The sequence below is a fragment of the Atractosteus spatula genome, chromosome 12, assembly GCF_055471065.1.
Source record: "Atractosteus spatula isolate fAtrSpa1 chromosome 12, fAtrSpa1.hap1, whole genome shotgun sequence".
In the NCBI taxonomy this organism is placed as follows: domain Eukaryota; kingdom Metazoa; phylum Chordata; class Actinopteri; order Semionotiformes; family Lepisosteidae; genus Atractosteus; species Atractosteus spatula.
In genome coordinates, this window is record NC_142717.1 from 3,566,322 (window position 1) to 3,585,061 (window position 18,740).

Sequence of the window (18,740 nt, forward strand, 5' to 3'; positions counted from 1 at the left end):
GGGCAGCTACAAGTGACAGAAGTGAATCCTCACCTCGCCTGATGGAAAAGGACCGTTAGTGCTGTTCTGGCGCTAAGGTCTGAAACAGAGCCCAGGGAGGACCACACTCTAGTTTGTACTTTACTTCTGTGCAGAGTATGGAAGTGTAAAACCAATGTAAAGTCACCGATACGCCCTGCTTATCAAGGGGACAACATCTCAAGTGGACTCGGCAATGAATGCAGGTTTTGTGTAGACCGTATGAACAGTTGTGCAGTTTCAGAGTGGTGCCGTCTTGCAGGCTGATATGCTAATTCTTGATAGGAATTTTAGGAATTTGTTGTAGTTAACGCTAAGTTTCTAAAAACAGACATGCATAAATACAGTGATAAGTGTCTTGTGGTGCCGAGTCTTCCTTTCAGTCCTTAAGCACAGCCATAATCTAATAAATGATAAAAGACCCGATTGAAGTTTGTCTTCTATGACTGTATTCTTTCGTTTATAATAAACTACGGAATAGTTATAAAAACGTGGAATGGTAGTTCCAGATTAATCAAAAAGTTTTTTCCACAAATTTTAATTTTGTATTGTACTATGGAAATTAGGATACTTTAAAAAATAATGGTCTTCCAAATATTTTCAAAAACTCTTCATTAAAAAGAATTAATATTATAGTAGCACATCCGACACGATACCTTTACTGCAACAACTAAACTAGTAAGCAAAACCGCCGTTGTTATCAGGAGTCAATCAGTTCCTAAAACATAAGAAGCGTTCCCTGGGCATCGGATTATTCTTTTAAATGGAAACTCGCTGGTAAACAAATTAACACAGCAGGCAGAGTAATTAAGCAAGAAAGATGTTTCTCTCAGATAATGACAGTATTTTTCATTCTTTCAGGGACAATTCAAACACATGAAATACACAGCATTATATACCGTTCTCCCCTGAAATGCATTTATAAATTCTACTTTCTCAAATGTTACATGTTGCTTAAATATATTTTTTAAATTCCCACAAAATTAGTTGCAAAACAATTTTTTATAACTTGTTATATTAAGTTTAATTCTAATACCAGTTTTCTAATACCTGGTGGGTTTAATAGGATATAAATATCACATATAGTATATATATATATCACATATGCGGTAAACACGTTTGAAATATATATTTTTAAATTCAAAATATTATAAAATATACATTTATTATCTACTATATGCATATATTGTACAAAATAATCCATTAGGTAATATACTGTCCATGCACTATGTAACACTTGATAAAGAATACTGTACTAAAAACACATAAATCGAGATATATTTGTCTGAAATTATATTTTAAACGTATGAAAGTTTAAAGCAATAGATCATAAAATATACTTCCACATTTTTTTCATTTTGTTAAAATGTTTTATGCAATGCCAAACCTAAAAACACATTTTGAATTAATAAAATACCTATACAATCTATTTTATATATTTGAGTCTATATATTTTAGTTAGTTTTACTTATTTTAGTCCATGATTAAAAGACGAGTATATAAAAGTCACGATATGCATGATTTTTTTGTATCAGTATTTGGAGATTTAACTGTATTTCATTGCATGTACTCACAGCTGATGATGCCTATTGATTATTTCAATCAAGGAGGAAACTCTTCACTGTCCCAAGTCTTTGCACACAACAGCTAATACAGCTTCATAATTATTTTGGAGGGGCTGGTTAATTTCTTTTCATTTGCTTCTTATTGCTGAGTAAATATCACATCAGTAAATAATACCTTCAGAGTCAGCCTAGCCAGCTGAAACAAAGCTCCTCAAAGGCAGCAGAAACTAATAATAGGTGGACAAAAAAAAACCAACTAGGCCTGGTCACTTCCCGAACACTAACCTGCGTAGAAGGCTAAGGTGTCACACTTGCGTGCTTTGATAACCTCGCTTCATACAGACAGCAAAACGCTCGATCTCTTTAAAGTTCAGTTGTAATCACGTTCTACTACAATGCCCCTGCAGCCATTTGGATTGCCTGACATTTTCTTTTTTGTAAATAAGCCTCTTTTTTTTTTTGCTGTAGACCATTTAATTGTGCTGACAGCAGCTCTATATTTAATTACAGTAAGACCTTGGCTGTCCCTTCTTTAAACTTCAGACACCGAGGAGTGCTTCTTATTAAGAGAGCTGCAGCTGCAGCCACTCCCTCTACTGACTGACCCCCCCTCTCTGCAGCTGGCGAGCTACCAGACCCGAAGTCTCATCACAACAGATCTGCGCAGCCAAGACTATAAAATACCGAAGCTTGAAACCTGGCTGCCGTGGCCAAGATGGGCTGTTGTATCACCCCAGACACCACACTCCAGATTTATGGAAAGGGCTGACAAGAGATAGAGAATGAAACAGTGAGTCACAAGAACAGTGCTGAGCACCTAGAACTGCCCTACCCCACCTATGTCAAGAATTCAAACACACAAGAGATTTCACAGGCTGTGTCCTCATATTTCTGGAACTTCTAGTGTGACTGACAGGTGAGAGGCACACACATGATATTATTCAACATGGTTTCACAAGTGAATCTTGGAATGCAAACTAAACAACTCTTAAATCTGAGGTTTACACCTAAACGAGTTGGACATTATGTTACAGTTAGGTGGTTGGAAATGTGCCCATACCAAAACTAATACATTTCTGAGTGGTAGTTCTGAATAAGACTTGCTCAACTTCTGTCATCCTTCTCTGTCCTTTGATTATTACATTTTTTCCACCAATCCAGGTGGTCAAACGACTACGACTAACTGGCTGGAATGAAACTCCTTCAAGTAGTTCAGAATTATTTCATGTTTCATTGCATAGTCTACTGGCACAGAGCTTCAAACTGATCATTTGCTTGTGATCACATTTGCCTAGAGGCAAATTCAAAGAACTTAAGGTATGTCTGTGAGTCATAAGTAGCTTCTCAGTTCGCGACTGTTCCTGTTTTACCCTCAAGTCAGTGTTTCTTAGTTTATCTTGCCATATGTACTACATAAAATGGTAATTTATGGGTCTCCTTATTAAAGCTAGAAGCAGGAAGGAGGCTGTTACTCCTGTTGATACATGGCTGCATCACTTCATCAGTTCAGGTTAACATCTGCCTCCTTCTCAAGATCAGCGCACCACATTTCCAGAACAGAAGAAAACAGCCCCTGTCAGATATAATCCTGGATAGTCGGCATCCTGAGGCCTGACTGGAGACGCAGGAGGAAAAGCCTAATCCAAGCAGATGGACAGGCCGTGCTGCCAAGTTTACCTGGCCCGTCTCCCAACAGCACTCGATGATAAATCAAGCTGCAGGCTCCCCACCCGCTTCAGAGTTAGAGAGAACTGTCAGACTGGCCTGGGACAGAGCAGCAGAAAGACGGGTCCTCTTGCCCTGACAGGATTCTGCTATCGGGAACGATACGCAACCCGTTTGCTCGCTCACGGAACGGTCACCGGCCTTTCCAAAGATCGGTTCGGACAGCGAGCGCGAGGCATGCTGGGTAATGAGAAAAGCGGTACCTGACATGAGCGCGTGGTGCACGGGGGAGACGAGACCTGCCACTGCGTGGAACTGTTGTAGTATCTCCCTTCGACCTGGCAACCTAAAGACAAGGGGGAGAAAATGACTGGCGTGCTTCAAAGCAAACTCTTTCCTGGTTTCCGAGTCCCGGGAATCAGAAAAAACAAATCAACACTCAAACAGAGGCCCTGAATCGGGCTAGGTGATGAAGCACCTGCTAATGGCAAATTTCAAATCCAGTATTTTCCGACTGGGTCTGACTAAGAAGAGAGCAAATACCTGGGCAAGTTGTCGGTAATGTGGGTGGGTTAAACTTTAAATTCAGGCGAATGTTTCTGTGGGCACAGCCATGACTATCAGGTGGAAACAAGGTCAGTCCATTCTGGCGTCACAGAAATGATACGTAAAGATGGTACCACTTCATAGTCCGTTCAACAAGGAGGCATGTTTTTTTAAAGCTTTTAATCCAGTCTTCATCTAGAAATCAATTGTTTATATCAGCAGTAAAAGCTGCTCTCACTCAATCATTTGCGGACACTTGACAAAACATCTGTTACTTTTCAATATGAGTTACGCTGAATTTTTCCATTTGCAATGAAAAACAAAAAGGTTGTTTTTCACATATAATAACCTGCTCCACCATACAGAGCAGATGCACAGGAACATGTACACATCAAAAACAATAAAAAGCCCAGTTCATAACTTACTATATTAGGTCATGTTCATGTTGAAAGCTCTACTTGATTCAAATAAAGCAAGTAGTTATGCTTATAGATGTATCTCCAAAAAGCTCAGCTTCAAAAGCACACTCTCTCATAAAACGTCCTTTAATTTAACCATAAAAGTGTTGAAAAGCTGGCAATTACGTGGAAGAATAATGTTTCACTTAAAAAGTTTACTCTTTGCATTATCTTTTATTTCCCCACAGTTGTAATAGAGCCCTGTTGGCAAACCCATTTCAAAATACCTCAGCAATAAAGGAAACATCTGTCTGAAGGTCAAATTAAAGTCAAAGTTTAGAGGTCTACCTGGAAAACTGCCTTCCTTACTCTGTTGCAAGATCCCCGTTATGATGAAACATAATTCTTCATACTACCGGCTGTCATTTTAAGTGTTTACTAACTAATAGAGAGAGGAGTACAGTAAAAAGCGCATGGTGTTCATATACTAACAAATCAAGACAGTAATCACTCAATCTATGCATCTATGTTCTTACAAAAATAAAGTGCATGGTTTTTGGACAGTGGTTAAATGTTTTTTGTATTGTACGTGACAGACATCTTTCAACTCTTGCGCTAAAACCCCTCCTTCCACTGATCGAGTGAGACCTCACTTGCTTCTCTTTTTCTAATGTGACATCACTGCAGCAGGACAGTTCATGTCCCCACCCAGCTCGTGCAACAACAGCTTCCCTGCAAGGTGCCATTGTGCCAGGCGTGCAGTGAAGGCCTTATCCCCTCGAACATCTGTGAGATGAGTCGGGAGGCTCTGGGTGGCAGTGGTGTCTGAGGTTCAGAGACCAGTGAAAAGTCATGATCTTGTTCTCCCCACTCTACAAGAAGACTGGGACCAAATCCCACACCACCGCACCTGTAACCTGTGTTGCTTCCCACCACAGCCACAGGTGTGCACCAGGTTACGGGTGTGCCTGTATGCTAGTGTTCCTGTGCCTGTGACTTTCACAATAGAACACCTGTTGATCAACCTTGTTGGTCAACAATGTGAATCAACATAATGACTGTACCTGTGTGGCCATCTCAAAAAAAAGGTCAATTCGCCCACTCTGAAAAAGATTTCTTGAGAAAGTCCTCGTTGCAGCCACGAGCTTATTGTGATGCACAGCATGTATGCTTGTTCTGCTTCAAAGACTCACATTCTTTTAAAAAGGTTCAGAACTCCATGCATCAGATCTGAATTGCACATACGCAGTACTTGGTCACTCAACAACAAAAACAGCAAATAAGCTCACTTTCGCATCAGATTGTGTATTTTTCTCTGGAGTCGTCTTTCCCCTAAACTACCGTCAGAAAACATTTCTAAAAGCAATGGGGAAAATAAATCAAACGGAACAGAGACAGCTTACACGACATTAAAGCAGATCAGGTTTTGATGTTTCCAGTTGAAGGCAGAACTAGGTAGGAATTCACATAAGAACAGACGGAAAGCTTGCTGGTGACAAGTCTCCTAGTTATTTATTAATTTAAGAAAATACAAAAAGTCTGTAAATAGAAAAAATAAACATTATATTTTATAATGAAAACAGCACCGGAGATTCAGCAATCATGATCAAAACAGCATCAAAATAGATTGTCCATTGTTCAATAGTTCTGTAATTTTTGTAGCTTATTTTTATCTAATTAGATGTCATGTACATGTCCTTCTTTATTTAAGTTTGACCCCAAGCCGTCTCTGTATCTATTGTGATGCCAAGAAGTCTATTTGTTGAGACAGAAGTGTTTCTATGTCATCTAAAGATAATCAGGTGGGTAACAAGCATCACAGCTAGCCATACTCTGTCACTCTGCAAGTCCAAAGGCAGAAGAGATTCTGACAGAGATCACACAAAATACAACTACAGGTTCAGTTTTAGGAACATGTAACATTAGGATATAGGTTATATTTATTTGAAAACACTTGATATTGAGTTATATAAAAATTATATTTTGAAATTAAAGAGTGATAGTTGACACAGGAAAGCAACTTCAGAAATATCTTCATGTCTGAAATATCTTCATGTTTGAGGAAAGCGGAATTTTAGGCTTTAAATATCAGTTCCCCCGTTATCAAAGTGCAAAGTTGCATCACTTTAAAAATGTTATCACCTTGCTTCAAAGAGACTCTTGGAGAGCCCTCAACTCTCCAAGTACTAAGACTGTATGGAGCTGCTTTGATCCTGTTTCTACACACAGACATGACATCTATCATCACTTGACTTCCTAATGATAGAAATCATGACCTTTCATTATTTATTTTTACAAAGGCGATTGTTTTCAACCGATATCTTGTTTTAGAACTTCGCTTGGACTGAGGAATGGGCAGTCTCAGTAACTGACAAAGGAAAATGAAGTCACACAAAACAGCCTTGACTACTTTTTCATCAAATAAAGCACGCTGAATTAACAAAGAACCAACTAATTAAAGGGGACAGAGAAAATGACCCTGTTAGAAAAATTAACTGGTCACATGTTCAGCAAGTGAAAACATGCAGACTTAGGCATTTTGGGACAGCAGTACTTGTTTTCTAAGCTGCGTCAATTAAAGAATTGATTAAAGATTGATTTTACTCACGTAATAATACTGCTCAATTCTTACTTCAAAGAGCAGGTTCGTTTCTGTCTGGGGCTGGGTTTAGAAAAAGCACACACAATTACAGCAGGAATGGAAACTGCCTTGAAGTAGACTCTACTTCTGCCTCCTGGATTGTGGATTACCCTCAGCTAAAGTATAATATCGCTGGGAATTCAGCCATGTGCTTCACCACTCCAAATTCTCGACACTTAAATATTGCAGTTAAGTTAACTTTCATAGTGGAAGTTCAGGAGAAACACTCCAGTTAAAAATACACGCTCAAGTGCAATCTACCCAAGGAGGCACCAACACTGGCCAGATTACCACTGCTCTCCCTACCTCCTGCTGCCGAGAAACATCTTCTGAGCTCTGCTGCAGTGTTCTGCTGTCAAAATCCTCCATCACAAGTTTGTCTAGTTCTGTCTAGTTCCCTCAGCTCCGGGTTCTCCCCAATCACGTTTTTGATCTTTAAAGTCAGGATGCGCTACGAACCAAAAGGCTGCTTTCAGGTTTTCACCACGACTCCCCAAGCTGTTTCAGCAATGCCCCGATAATTGAGCGTAAGTCTTCTGCTCACAACTGTCGATTGGCCATATAGTCTGATACAGAGCTTTCCCTGAGCTCACCTTCAGGTGGTTGTCATTGGAAACCTCGTCTCTGTTAAGCTCCCTTTCATCCCGTGCTTCCTGCGACAGGAAGCCTGCCTTCATATCTCATCGTTGCCTTCATAGTGCTGAATCTTCATACTGCAACTGTGGGTTGCACCCTCCACCGTTTGAAGCAACTTTTTAGAAAGTTTATTTTTGCAATGGAGTTCATGGCTGGCGCCTCAAGGATGCTTTCAGACAACGAGTTTCCCTTCTAGGACTGGTGCTCCAGACCCACCAGTTCAGTCACCCAGCTGCTCTGGTTATTTATCGATTTCCAAGTTTCCAGTGTAGAAACCGGAAATGTTTTTACAGTCCATCCTGCGGTGCTGCAGGCCTCTCAAGCTCTCGTCTCCCATCAAGCTCCAGAACGGCTCAGGCTGCTGGAGTTTACAGATTATACTGTGGCCATTATTGCGGTCAGCCTTCGTGAAGCGATTCTGATCTTTCTTCAAAAGGGTGCCCTGTAGCTGTGATGGTGCACTTCCTCCTGGCAATTGGCTTGCCTTTTTTACAGTTTATTAGATCTAATCTTTGAGTGCTCAAAACAAGCAACACATCTCCTCTTTCCTCAAATGATACCAAATATCCTATGGTTTTACTAATGCTGTTACTCTAGTTCTAGAGATCAGAGATACTCGGCAGTTTCACAAGGGACCGTTGATGGATGACTGTTGACAACAAAGGAATATATCAGAAAATCTTACTTCAGCGGTGGGCTGTACTAACACTTCTTATTTCAATTTTACAGTATCCTTCAATGATTTGGTCACTATATGGAGGAATAGTAACTGCTTGCCTCCCAGCTCCCTTTATATAACCAGTTTTTCTCTAGGAGCCACAAAGAACACACCCCTGTGTATCTGTACTAACACATGCAGACTGGCTTTACCCTGTGACTAGCTTTAACGACCATCATTCTCTTTTAAGAAACAGGTCAAGCAGCTCACCAATGACATTTAGCCCAAACGTCTTCCCCTGATGCCTGGTAGAATCTCTCTTTGACGAGTCTGGACTCCAGCAACGGTCACTTCTGCTGTTAAACAGTCTCCAAAGTCTTGCTGTGAAGATGGTTGATTTGTTGTCCTTATCTACACCATTAGCTGCTCAGCTCTATATCATTGATGGGGCAGCACATTCTTCCAGAGCCTGTCTGATTGTAGATGTTCCAGGCTTTTATTCTGTACATAACATTTGCTAGTATGTCCTAATTCCCAAAGGTATAACATATGACTTTCAATAGTGTCTTGACGTGGTTTTGGTTTGCACACTGCTTGTACTGACTTTTATTTAAGTTGGTTATTTAAGTCTGTTGTTGCTGCTGTTGTTCTGTGTTTACGTTTGGAGTTCCCTTAATGTCTTGTATTGGAACACACATGCAAATAAGCATTTCATTGCACTTGTGCATACGACAAAAAAACTGAACTCAACTGATGGGTTTTGAAAAAGCCTCATTTTTGGCGTATCACGTAAAGTTTGAAATAATAAAACTTGAGTACAGTATAACCTAATGCAACGTTTCTAATGTAAAAGCAGGGAATGCATCTCTTTCAGAAACTATATTTACAATGTCCTTGCCATGAATGCTCTGTGTACCGCCTCCTCCTCAGATCAGGTTATGGCAAAGAGTATCACTTCTGTGAAAGTTAAAATTTCTTCATTTCACGCTGCAGGATATCATTTCTTAAGCCCAATACATTCGATATTTCATTAGCAGCAGGCACGTGTTTGGGCGTGAACTCTGCTTGCTTCCTCTGGGAGATCACTGGCAGGAGCACATCGAGTCTTTCCAGAAGTCTGTTTCAGTACAGACCTCTTTCAGTCTCATCAGAGACGGAATACACTTTCTCAATTTACCACGGCTGTTCCTGTCTCACTGAAAGGTAAATGCTGTTCTTGCTGTAATCAGTCCTTTAGCTGCAACCTTCAACATAATGTATGCAGACAGTCACACTAGAGTGTGTCTTTTGTGGCAAAATACAGAAAATGGAAGTGACTAAAACACAAAACAATATTCTTTCGAGCATGCAAATATAGCTGTAGGCACAGAGAATGACAAACGACCACATAACACAGTATTTAAATGTGTTTTTTTAATATGCTACATACAAACAAACCTATCCAGACAAGAAATTAGGTGATATACCCGATGCATAGATAACATGAAAAGGCTCAACTACTTTAAGTATTGGAGTTGGAGGGTTTTTTTCTTATGTTCTACACGATGCACCACCATGAACGCTGATGAGAGTAACTCACAGAACAGCATGAAAACCACTCACTCTACCAAACGTAACACCAAAAGTCATTTTGTGAAGTAGATCGAAACTCTACCTTTGCAGCTTTCACAGCAGGCACCCGTCTGCTTCACCACTAGGGCGCAGTCTTCGGATATTGGTGGACACTTTTCCTGCTTACAGTCAGCTTTTTGGTCCTTAATGTAGCAAGAAAAAAACATCAGAGATATAATTAGGAATCTGCCTTTCTCAACCCTCAAAGCTTAATTACTGGGATACTTCTATCATCAGCCTCAGTCGTGTATTTTGTAAGAGGTATCACTTTGCTTTGTGATGTTCCTTCATTAGCTTTTTTTGCCCAGACTAAACACATATTATCGAAAAACCCAAAGGTTTCACCTAAATGTAATCACAGTCTTTACTGTTACTTTTAAGCAAATAAAAAGTTGTGTGTGGTATCTCTCTGATGCCTTCTCTGTTTCTCCTTCAGAGAGATGTGCCTTCCTGACTGCCGAATTTAACCCGGACTCTGTCATGTAATCTGAAGTTTCCTGTTTTGCTGTGCTTGTAAATAGACAATCCCAATGTTGTGTAGCACAGAGAACACCAGAGCGTGTTTTGGAAGATCTTGCCTCAGGACATGCAATCAGTATTGCAGTTATTTAAATACCTTGTCCTTACAAAAATACTGCTATGAAAATCCAAAAAAACAAAGGATATTAATAGATGTGAGATGCGTGACTATAGGAAACTCAGACCTAGAAACTACTTATGCTTTTGTTCCAAGGGATTGCAATTTCAGGGCGAAAATAGTGCTAACAGCATCATATAGTAACATGGAGTAAAAGGCTAAAGTCTCACTTCTTAGTTTCTGTCATTTTCCTTTGGATGAGAATTGATTTCCTCATCTTTTATGAGAGAGCCAATAGTGTAACCTGCGGGTACGTCACTTCTCTGGTTTACAGCACTCCAGTCATCATATCCTAGTCAAGGTCAGTGTCGTAGAAAGGGATTGGTTTTCGTTAGATGAGAAGTCTATCTATCGATTTTATTTCATAAAAACATGGCAGTCAATAAAGTAATTCATTAGTGCACAATATTAGAGACACTGATGAGTGTTTTTTCCATCAGCAGAGGTATCTATAACAGCATAGCGATGGATTAATAGCCAGGCTACTGTTTCAATGTATTTGCATACCATGGCGTCTTCTTATTTTGTACTGATGGCCTTTAAGAGCACTTTTGTTTACGCATAGCAGTGCTCCCGTTTCTAAACAAGAAATGTAGTAGAAGATGTATTAACAGATGGTTTCTCAGTCCCCCAGAACAATATGCAATGTGGTCCTTAACTAAACGAAAAGGCAGAATTCGGTACTCAAACTAATCTTCATTCTTCAGTACCAATAGGTGCTGTTTCAGCTGATTAAAGATGCCAAACAGAACTGAAACAGCATGAAGTAAATTACTACCATTTTTATCTAGATACAGTATTGGTTATTACTCTATATATGGCAGAATTAACTGCTGCTAAGGTAAGTTATCATGGTGTCATTTGATTAAAAAACTTTGTAATGTAATTATATCTTCTCACACATTATCCAATACCAATAACATTCCCGCCATCCCAATTTTCATAATGGCAGCAAACTCATGGTGGCCAAATGCAGCTTAATCAGAAGTTCTGAAATGGTACACATCCATATTCATTGTTAAATAATAGGATTGATAAAAAAATAGAAAGTTTCAAATGTCTAGATAACATGACTATGTTCAGGTGTACAAATAAACAATCTGGTTGTTACTCTTCAGTGACACACGCTAGGCATTCCCTACAAAGGACTTTCAGGTAAACCGGCATCTCTGACAAGTCATGTCAGCCTTGGTTCTCTCATATGGTGATTATAGGCTAATGATCACTAGATGGCGACAGCTGAGACTTTTCACTACCGTGCTGAAAATGTCACTACCCTGAGCGTCAGAAAAATTCGGAATAATGGGTTGGAGATTAATGACACATCTAGGCAATATTCGATGCTATTTTACAAATTTGTCAAACAAAAAACTAAAATGTTTATATATATATATTGCGCTTATTGCACAGCCAGAAAGAGAGTTCAGAAGAATCCCATGTTTATCAACACATCAATCCATTTTCTAACTGCCTGATCCAACACAGGGCAGTGGGAGAGCCAGGGCCCATCCCAGCAAGCAATGGGCTCCAGACGATACACCCTAGATGGGACGCCAGTCCATCGCAGGGCACACAACGACACAGACACACACGACAGGGGCAGTTTTCCCAGCAGCCAATGAGCCGACCAGTATGCCTCCGGACTGTGGGACTCTGAGGAAATGCACGTCAGACAAAACGTTCATTTTCACCTATTGATTTTCCTCAAGGGAAGCCTTAGTTCGCACAACAAATCCATGTCAGTTCTCAAACACAAGTACTTATTAAATTTTTCACCAACTTATTCTTTCATGTGTGATGCAATAGGATTTTTTTTTCCAATTTCCAAACCTCTGAAGCAATAAATAAAGGTAAACAACAAAAGAGCAAGCAACGCTATAAAAAGGACCAGGCTGTGCACTGAAAACACATGAATTCTATGTCTCCCCAATTTAGGGCATGCAGGTCTTGTCTCTTGTATACAACTTTCCAAATATTGCAATATATTTTAAGCTTAAATACACCTTTAGTCTTTGATTAATGTTTTGATATATCACTTATATAGCCTAGATTTGGACTGTCATTTGGTATTGCACTGATACCAAATTAGTGCTGGCTGCCGAACAGTGCACATTCACAGCAGTGTAAGTGTAGCTTTGTGCTGCTACACAATGATCATTTATTTACAACAAAAGTGCGAATCTGGAGATTCAAGCTGAAGCAGGGAGGAGATTGAAACAACACAGCCTTCTGCCTGAGACTGAACAGACGTCTATAAAAGAATTTCATCCTAAAAGCCTTTACCTACCTATTCACCCTCTGACTTCTTGTAACTAAAACAGAGCACAGTTTTTTTCCCCCAGATATGCGGACTCCACACTCGAGTGTCACTGAGCATGCGATCACGTACCCAGCCCAATCATTTGGATCGAGGAGAATCTAAATCACAAGATTGAGCCCAGTGGCTCATACTGACCCCCCTAAAGGATAATCCAGAGTGGTCAGTGAGAAAATCCCATTCCTCCATTAACATAATCCCCCCCGGTCTTTCTGCCTGCCTGTACAAGCATTCATGTAACCCTGCCTAGCCACTCTTTAATACCCTGTGTGTTCTTCAGCCAGGAATTTCTCTCCCACAAATACCACTGGCTTAACATGGCTGGCACACGTTTGCTGGCAAAATGGACAGCACAGCTCACAAACATTAGTGGCTCTAGTTCGCTACTCTATTATTCTGTCTTCATTGCTGTGTCTCGCTTTAAGGGCTGTAGTCAAACGCAAAACACCCGCAGATGTTCAAAACGAAATTAGTCATTACTAATTCTAAAACACGTCCTTAATGTCGTGCGGCTCATCTGTTAGATGGAGACACAGACCTATTCTGCAAACTTAAGAGTGTTACTGACTTTAAAGCAGCCCCGTATTTTGTAATTGTCTGTTTGCAGCTGTAGGTTTTTAAAGTTTCTTTTTCATGTTTTTTTGCGCAACACAGAATAAAGGTTACTGCTGCCACTTCGTTTTAGACCAGCTGTTTGGCACGCTGTCGTTAAAACATGGTGAGGTGAAGGTCTACAAGCACGACACACAACACGCTTGCTCTCTGCCTGTGTGAGCCTCACCCCTGAATGAAGAGCAGTGTTTTGTGGGCAGATTCAGATGGAAATTGTAAAGCGAAATGTGGTTCTTGGATCAATTAGCTACAAGCAACCAAATGAGACAGGACAAAATGTTGCTCTTGTTTGCAACCTCTGACATTCTTATGGTCTGCCTCAGTATATCCTTACAGTGGTGTGCGAGAAAAACCCTCCCTGCCTTCTTCTGAGCCGCAGAAAGAAAGCTTTCAGCCTCGACAAATCATTTCTCTTCTTCCTGTTATTTTAAAACACTGCTTGACATATAAGGTTTCTGAAGAGTAACCCAAATAGGCCCACACAAGCCAACAAACATAATGCACAAAAGACTGTTTTCAGTTAAATGTCTTACCAAACAGACACAGGTTATACAGGGGTTGTCCGTGATATTAGGGATCTCCAAGACTTCTCCTTCATTTTCACAGCTGGCTACAGTACCTGTGGGAGAAAAAGATCAATATGCTGTTGTTCATTGTTTATATAGCCCAATCCCAGTCTACGAGTTTACACTCACGTGCAAAATCAGATCGCTGATCGAGTGTGAGTGTAGAATTATGTCAGTGCCATAAAACCACAGTGCTACATCCTAATCATCTCCAGGCAAAGTTCATCTTGGGCTGATTCATGTGGATCCTGAAGTGCTGTTTTTCATATTTCATTATTCTTTAGGACATAAATATATTCTGCAGTAATAGATAAAATATATAGTCCTACTGAACGCAATGCTGATAGAATTCTGTACTATTTCTCTTATCAAAACGTTGGTCCTAATTTATAGTGAGCTGTTCTGACAGCAATGCAAAATATCAGGCAATCATGTCAATCAGCAGCCCTCCAATGGAAGGTTTTTACCAAAAAAACACAACTGTGTTACACGTGGACAGCTTCTTTGTGTCTAAGCTAAGGCTGCTGATGCCCAGAGTGACACGTTTTCCTTGTGACCCAGAGCATAGTAAACAGCAGTGATGGTGCACTGACCCATCGGACATTTGCAGGAGCTTGAAAGAGACCTATAGTGGCGACAGCATTGTGTTACAAGATGGGATCATCGTACACAGGCATCCTGATCTCAGGATCATTGTTAGTGGCAGGATTATGGTTGTGATGTACATAACTGACATCACGCTGTCTGTCTGTTTGCTGCTGGTACGAATGGCTCTTGCCTTTAGCTTCTGGATTTTGGCAGGTCACCAAATGCATTGGGACCGGTCCAAGCCCACAACCCTGTCTGACGTCAACTCTAGTGAACAGTTTAGGAGTGGGAGCTCCCGAACGTGGGTCTGCAGGTGCTAATCCTTCTTGTGCACCACACCTTGGATCAGCACCACTTGGCAAAGACTGGAGAAGAAACCAGCAAGACAGTATCAGGCGTTTGTCATAGGGATGCACTGCAGTCTGCAAGGCCAAATTCCATACTCTTTCCTGTGACACCGTTGGGCATGTCAGGGCTTTTTTTTTGGGAGGGAGGTTATTAGCGATTGTTTTGACAAAGCTGTTTTTCTGTTAAAGTACACCTTCCATTACTTTTAAGTCTTTTTTTTTTCCTTAAACACCGATTACACTTTACGAAATTGTGTAAGCATGGACACAGAGCTGAGCTTTGACAAGTAAATGAGATACCAAGGTTTGGAAGTGACCATTTCCTGATCTCGTAACTGTCGTGGCTAAACCGAGTGGCTTAATGCTGATGCTTCTCACGGAAAGCAGGAAGAGAGAGCAACACATGACGAGTCTACTTGAGGCCAGTATCAGACTGCCGTTTGCACGGGAACAAAGGTGCAGTCTCACAGGCGCAGGCTGAGAACAGCCCCAGGAGCTCAGTGGGGTTACTGCCTGCTGACAGGCAAGACGATGGCAACGCTGTACTGCCCTAACTTTCTGTCTTCATATTGCACTGTCAATGAAAGCAGAGAAGCTGCCTCTTACGATTTCTGACACCTCCCTGCACACACAGATTTGCACATCCGACCATTGGCATAGTACAACAGAAGGCTGGATAATCGTGCAGAGGACCTGGAGGTTTTGTGGAGAGGTCCCCCCAGACCGCTCAGCTGTGAGTACCTCCAAGGGCTCAAAGAGACCCACCTCACTAAAACCACGCCGATCATCCGCGCTCTGCAGGGATTAGATCTGACAGTGGAAACGACCACCACCGAGCACCTGTGTGCGACAGGGCAATCCCAGACATTTCCCCAGTGCTGAAGCGCGTTAGTTACGTCTCCAGACGTGTAAAAAGATATTGAAAAGGGCAGTTAAGCGAGTCTTAACGGCGACGTTTTGGCAGAGGAATGCTGTAAAAACGTCCGCTCAGATCAGGGGTTCAGGGGTATGAGACTAAAAAATTATAGCGGAGATGTTTTGTGACAAGCAAGACTGATTGAATCTAGGCGCTGGCTGGAGTTAATTTAGAGATTTTATTTTTACCACCTCCCCGCTGCGCGATCGATTTCGGATAAGTGAAGTTCGGTGCAATTGACAGGAACCCGCACACGTAGATTTCCACTCATAAGCTACATTTTCCCATCACTCCAGGAAATGACTCCATAGCCTCAGAGGCTAATGTTCAATTTACAAGACATGTATATCGTTAGTCTCCGTTGCCTGTGGTGAACAGAGAAAACCTTTTTCGAAACTTAATACTTCAACTCGCCCTAGAACGGACTTTTCGTTCAGATATCAGACGAGGTGTAGAGGGCTTCGTAGAAATGTCTGAGGTCTTCACTAACCTTTGGCCAGTAATTACATCCCAGGGTCGTTTCCCTAATTAACAGGTTGCATAAATTAAGTTCAGTTGGTACAATAAATCGCAAGCTTTATTTGTGACAAAAACAGCAATTAACAATACATTCTAGGCATTCTTAAAATGCCTTGTCAGCGCCATGCTTACTCAGATATTTAATAGGATACGCTTTTATTGTAATTGTTTTCACTTGACACGGGTATCAGGTGTTTGCTTGCGAAAGAGATAGTAGCGTATTTTTTGTTGTGCTTGCTAAAATGTGCAGCAGGCAGTCTAACAATAATTAAATGTTGAGTACGCGGATACATCAAGATTTCACACCATTTTCGTATACATAGAATGGAAAACTGGTAAACTCATTAATTATGATTAATTATGATCTCCAAATCTCATTGCAACAGAGGAATCACCGGCTGGAGTACAGAGAATATACGAACAGCGTTAAATTAAGCGAAAGTGAATAAAACATAAAACATCAGGAAGGTAATTGTTGACTGCCACCTGTTTTTCTGCACCTCTTAACACCTAATATCTAACATTATACGGCAAGGAACAGAATAGTGTTAAATTACTTGTTGTTACAATTTACATTTTCTGCAGACCATCATCATAGAAAACATATATATATATAGTCTGTGTCATAATGCATCTATTAATATACATCAGAAAGCATCCGTGTTTTCTCACGCTTTACGTCTTGTGCTTACCCATAAGAAACTGGGAGGTGGACGGCGGTAGCTGGTACAACAAAAACATCATGTACAGGAGACTGCAGGTGAATCTCACGGAGAGTTTCTGCGACCGCAGCGGGCCAAGGCAGCAGTTCATAAGCATCCCAGTTCGGTCCAGCTCACGGATTAAAGAAAGAGACATCCTTTCCCGTTCGGCAGGCGGAATCGTGGGTGGATAAGAGTTTTTTTTTTAAAAGATCGCGAAAGCTCCAGCAGCACAATCTTTGGGCAGCTCTGTCAGGGTCGAGACCCGCGTCCATCACCTGCGCCTCATCGTCCGCCAGGCGAGCGGCGGCGGCGGCGGCGGCGGCACTACCCGGACCGCGCACGGCGAGCGGACAAGCTCACGGCGAGATCGCGGCAGCGCTTCATTCCGCGTCCCGGGGTAGTCAGTACAATGATCGCATGTCCAGAAAAAAAAAATCAATCAATCAATCAATCAATTCACAAAATTTCGAAAAATAGAGTTCTGACGGGCAAAAAAAAAATCAAAAGCATCGAGGTCAGAAAACAAGAGTATTTGGTATTAAAAAAAAACGTCCAGGGATACCATAGACCAAGGAGAACGCAAAGGCGCTTTTAAAGAGCTGAAGATGCTCAATGCGATGGCGGTGGTGTAGATTAGCCGTGCAATCAGCCCCGCACAGAATGGGGATGTGTCTCCGCGATGAGAGAGAGACAGACCAGGTCAGGTAAGACTCAGCGGTGCCCCTTTCACTTCCAGACGTAGTTTTCAGGGCAGTAGCCTCTCTCTATCTCTTCCCCCCCTCCTGCCGCAAAAAGACTCGCACACGCGTATCGGAGGAGTGAAAGCGGAGCGGCTCCAGTTAAACTTTCGCCCGTCGCTCGGGGGATCCACCTCCTCGCAGCGAGAGATCGGCCCCTCAATATTTAAATCGTTACCGCCAGATCAATAATCCAACTCCTTTGACGTCCAGCACGCCCCCCCCCCACCCGCCGTTCCTCGCAGTCCGGCCGCTGGTTTCCAATGAGCCCATCAGCGCAAGGAGCCGTGCCCTTGCAGGCGAGATCCACCTCCTGGCTGCGCTGCTGGCAGGGCTGAATACACAACTCACACTTCACGCGTCCTCCCCTGTTTCTGTTCAACGCGCCGGCGATGAGCGAAGACGCATCTCCTAACACTACACAAACGACTGTGCCCAAGCTTTTCTCCTGGTTACTGGGGGGGAGATCAAACTGCGTGTTATCGCCACACACACACACACACACCTTCCCTCTGAAGTTTTTGTTCTTGGGAAGTCTGCGAATGAGGAGCGTCTGTCTTCCAATCACGCTTATCGTTCCCTTTGAACGTTTTAAATTCATCCTTTCACGGGACGTTTCTTCTTTCCTACCTTCTCCGCAGCACCACGTCACGAAACACAAGCGCTCTTTTCTGAACCGGACGAGGTGGATTGTCAGCACTTCGGCGTGTTTAATGAAGCTTTTATCCCCCCGGAATAAACTATATCTGGATCAAATGTCACCTGTAAACTGTAGCAACGGAAGATAATATGCGCTAATTACTAGAACAATGTAAGATAGGACGATTTGGCTTTTCTGACACGTTTCATTTCCCCAGTGGTTGCCTTAATGCGCTGTCTCGAACTGGTTTATGGCCATCAAAAAAAAACCAAACATGATGCTGTTTATACACGGGAGACATATTAATGCAAAAATTTAGAATATTTTCACTTCAGAACCTAGTTTAAAAAACAAACGTTGAACCCTCAAAACGTTTGATATAGACTCTAAGCACACCTGAACTTTTGTGAATCAACTGA

General features: G+C 41.6%; 1 protein-coding gene across 2 annotated transcripts in view; it reads right to left on the reverse strand.

Annotated features, from left to right (window-relative positions):
• The window catches only part of bmper (BMP binding endothelial regulator), a 40,223-nt gene extending 22,419 nt beyond the window's left edge, over positions 1 to 17,804 (reverse strand). For both annotated transcript variants that reach the window (XM_088929570.1, XM_088929569.1), the window contains exons 1-4: positions 16,933 to 17,804; positions 13,838 to 13,923; positions 9,782 to 9,881; positions 3,512 to 3,594 (exon numbers count right to left, since the gene is read on the reverse strand). In XM_088929570.1, the coding sequence (XP_088785696.1) occupies positions 3,512 to 3,594; positions 9,782 to 9,881; positions 13,838 to 13,923; positions 16,933 to 17,098 (435 nt within the window). In that variant the 5' untranslated portion in view covers positions 17,099 to 17,804. The remainder of the gene's footprint in view (positions 1 to 3,511; positions 3,595 to 9,781; positions 9,882 to 13,837; positions 13,924 to 16,932) is intronic.
• Positions 17,805 to 18,740: the final 936 nt, after the last annotated feature.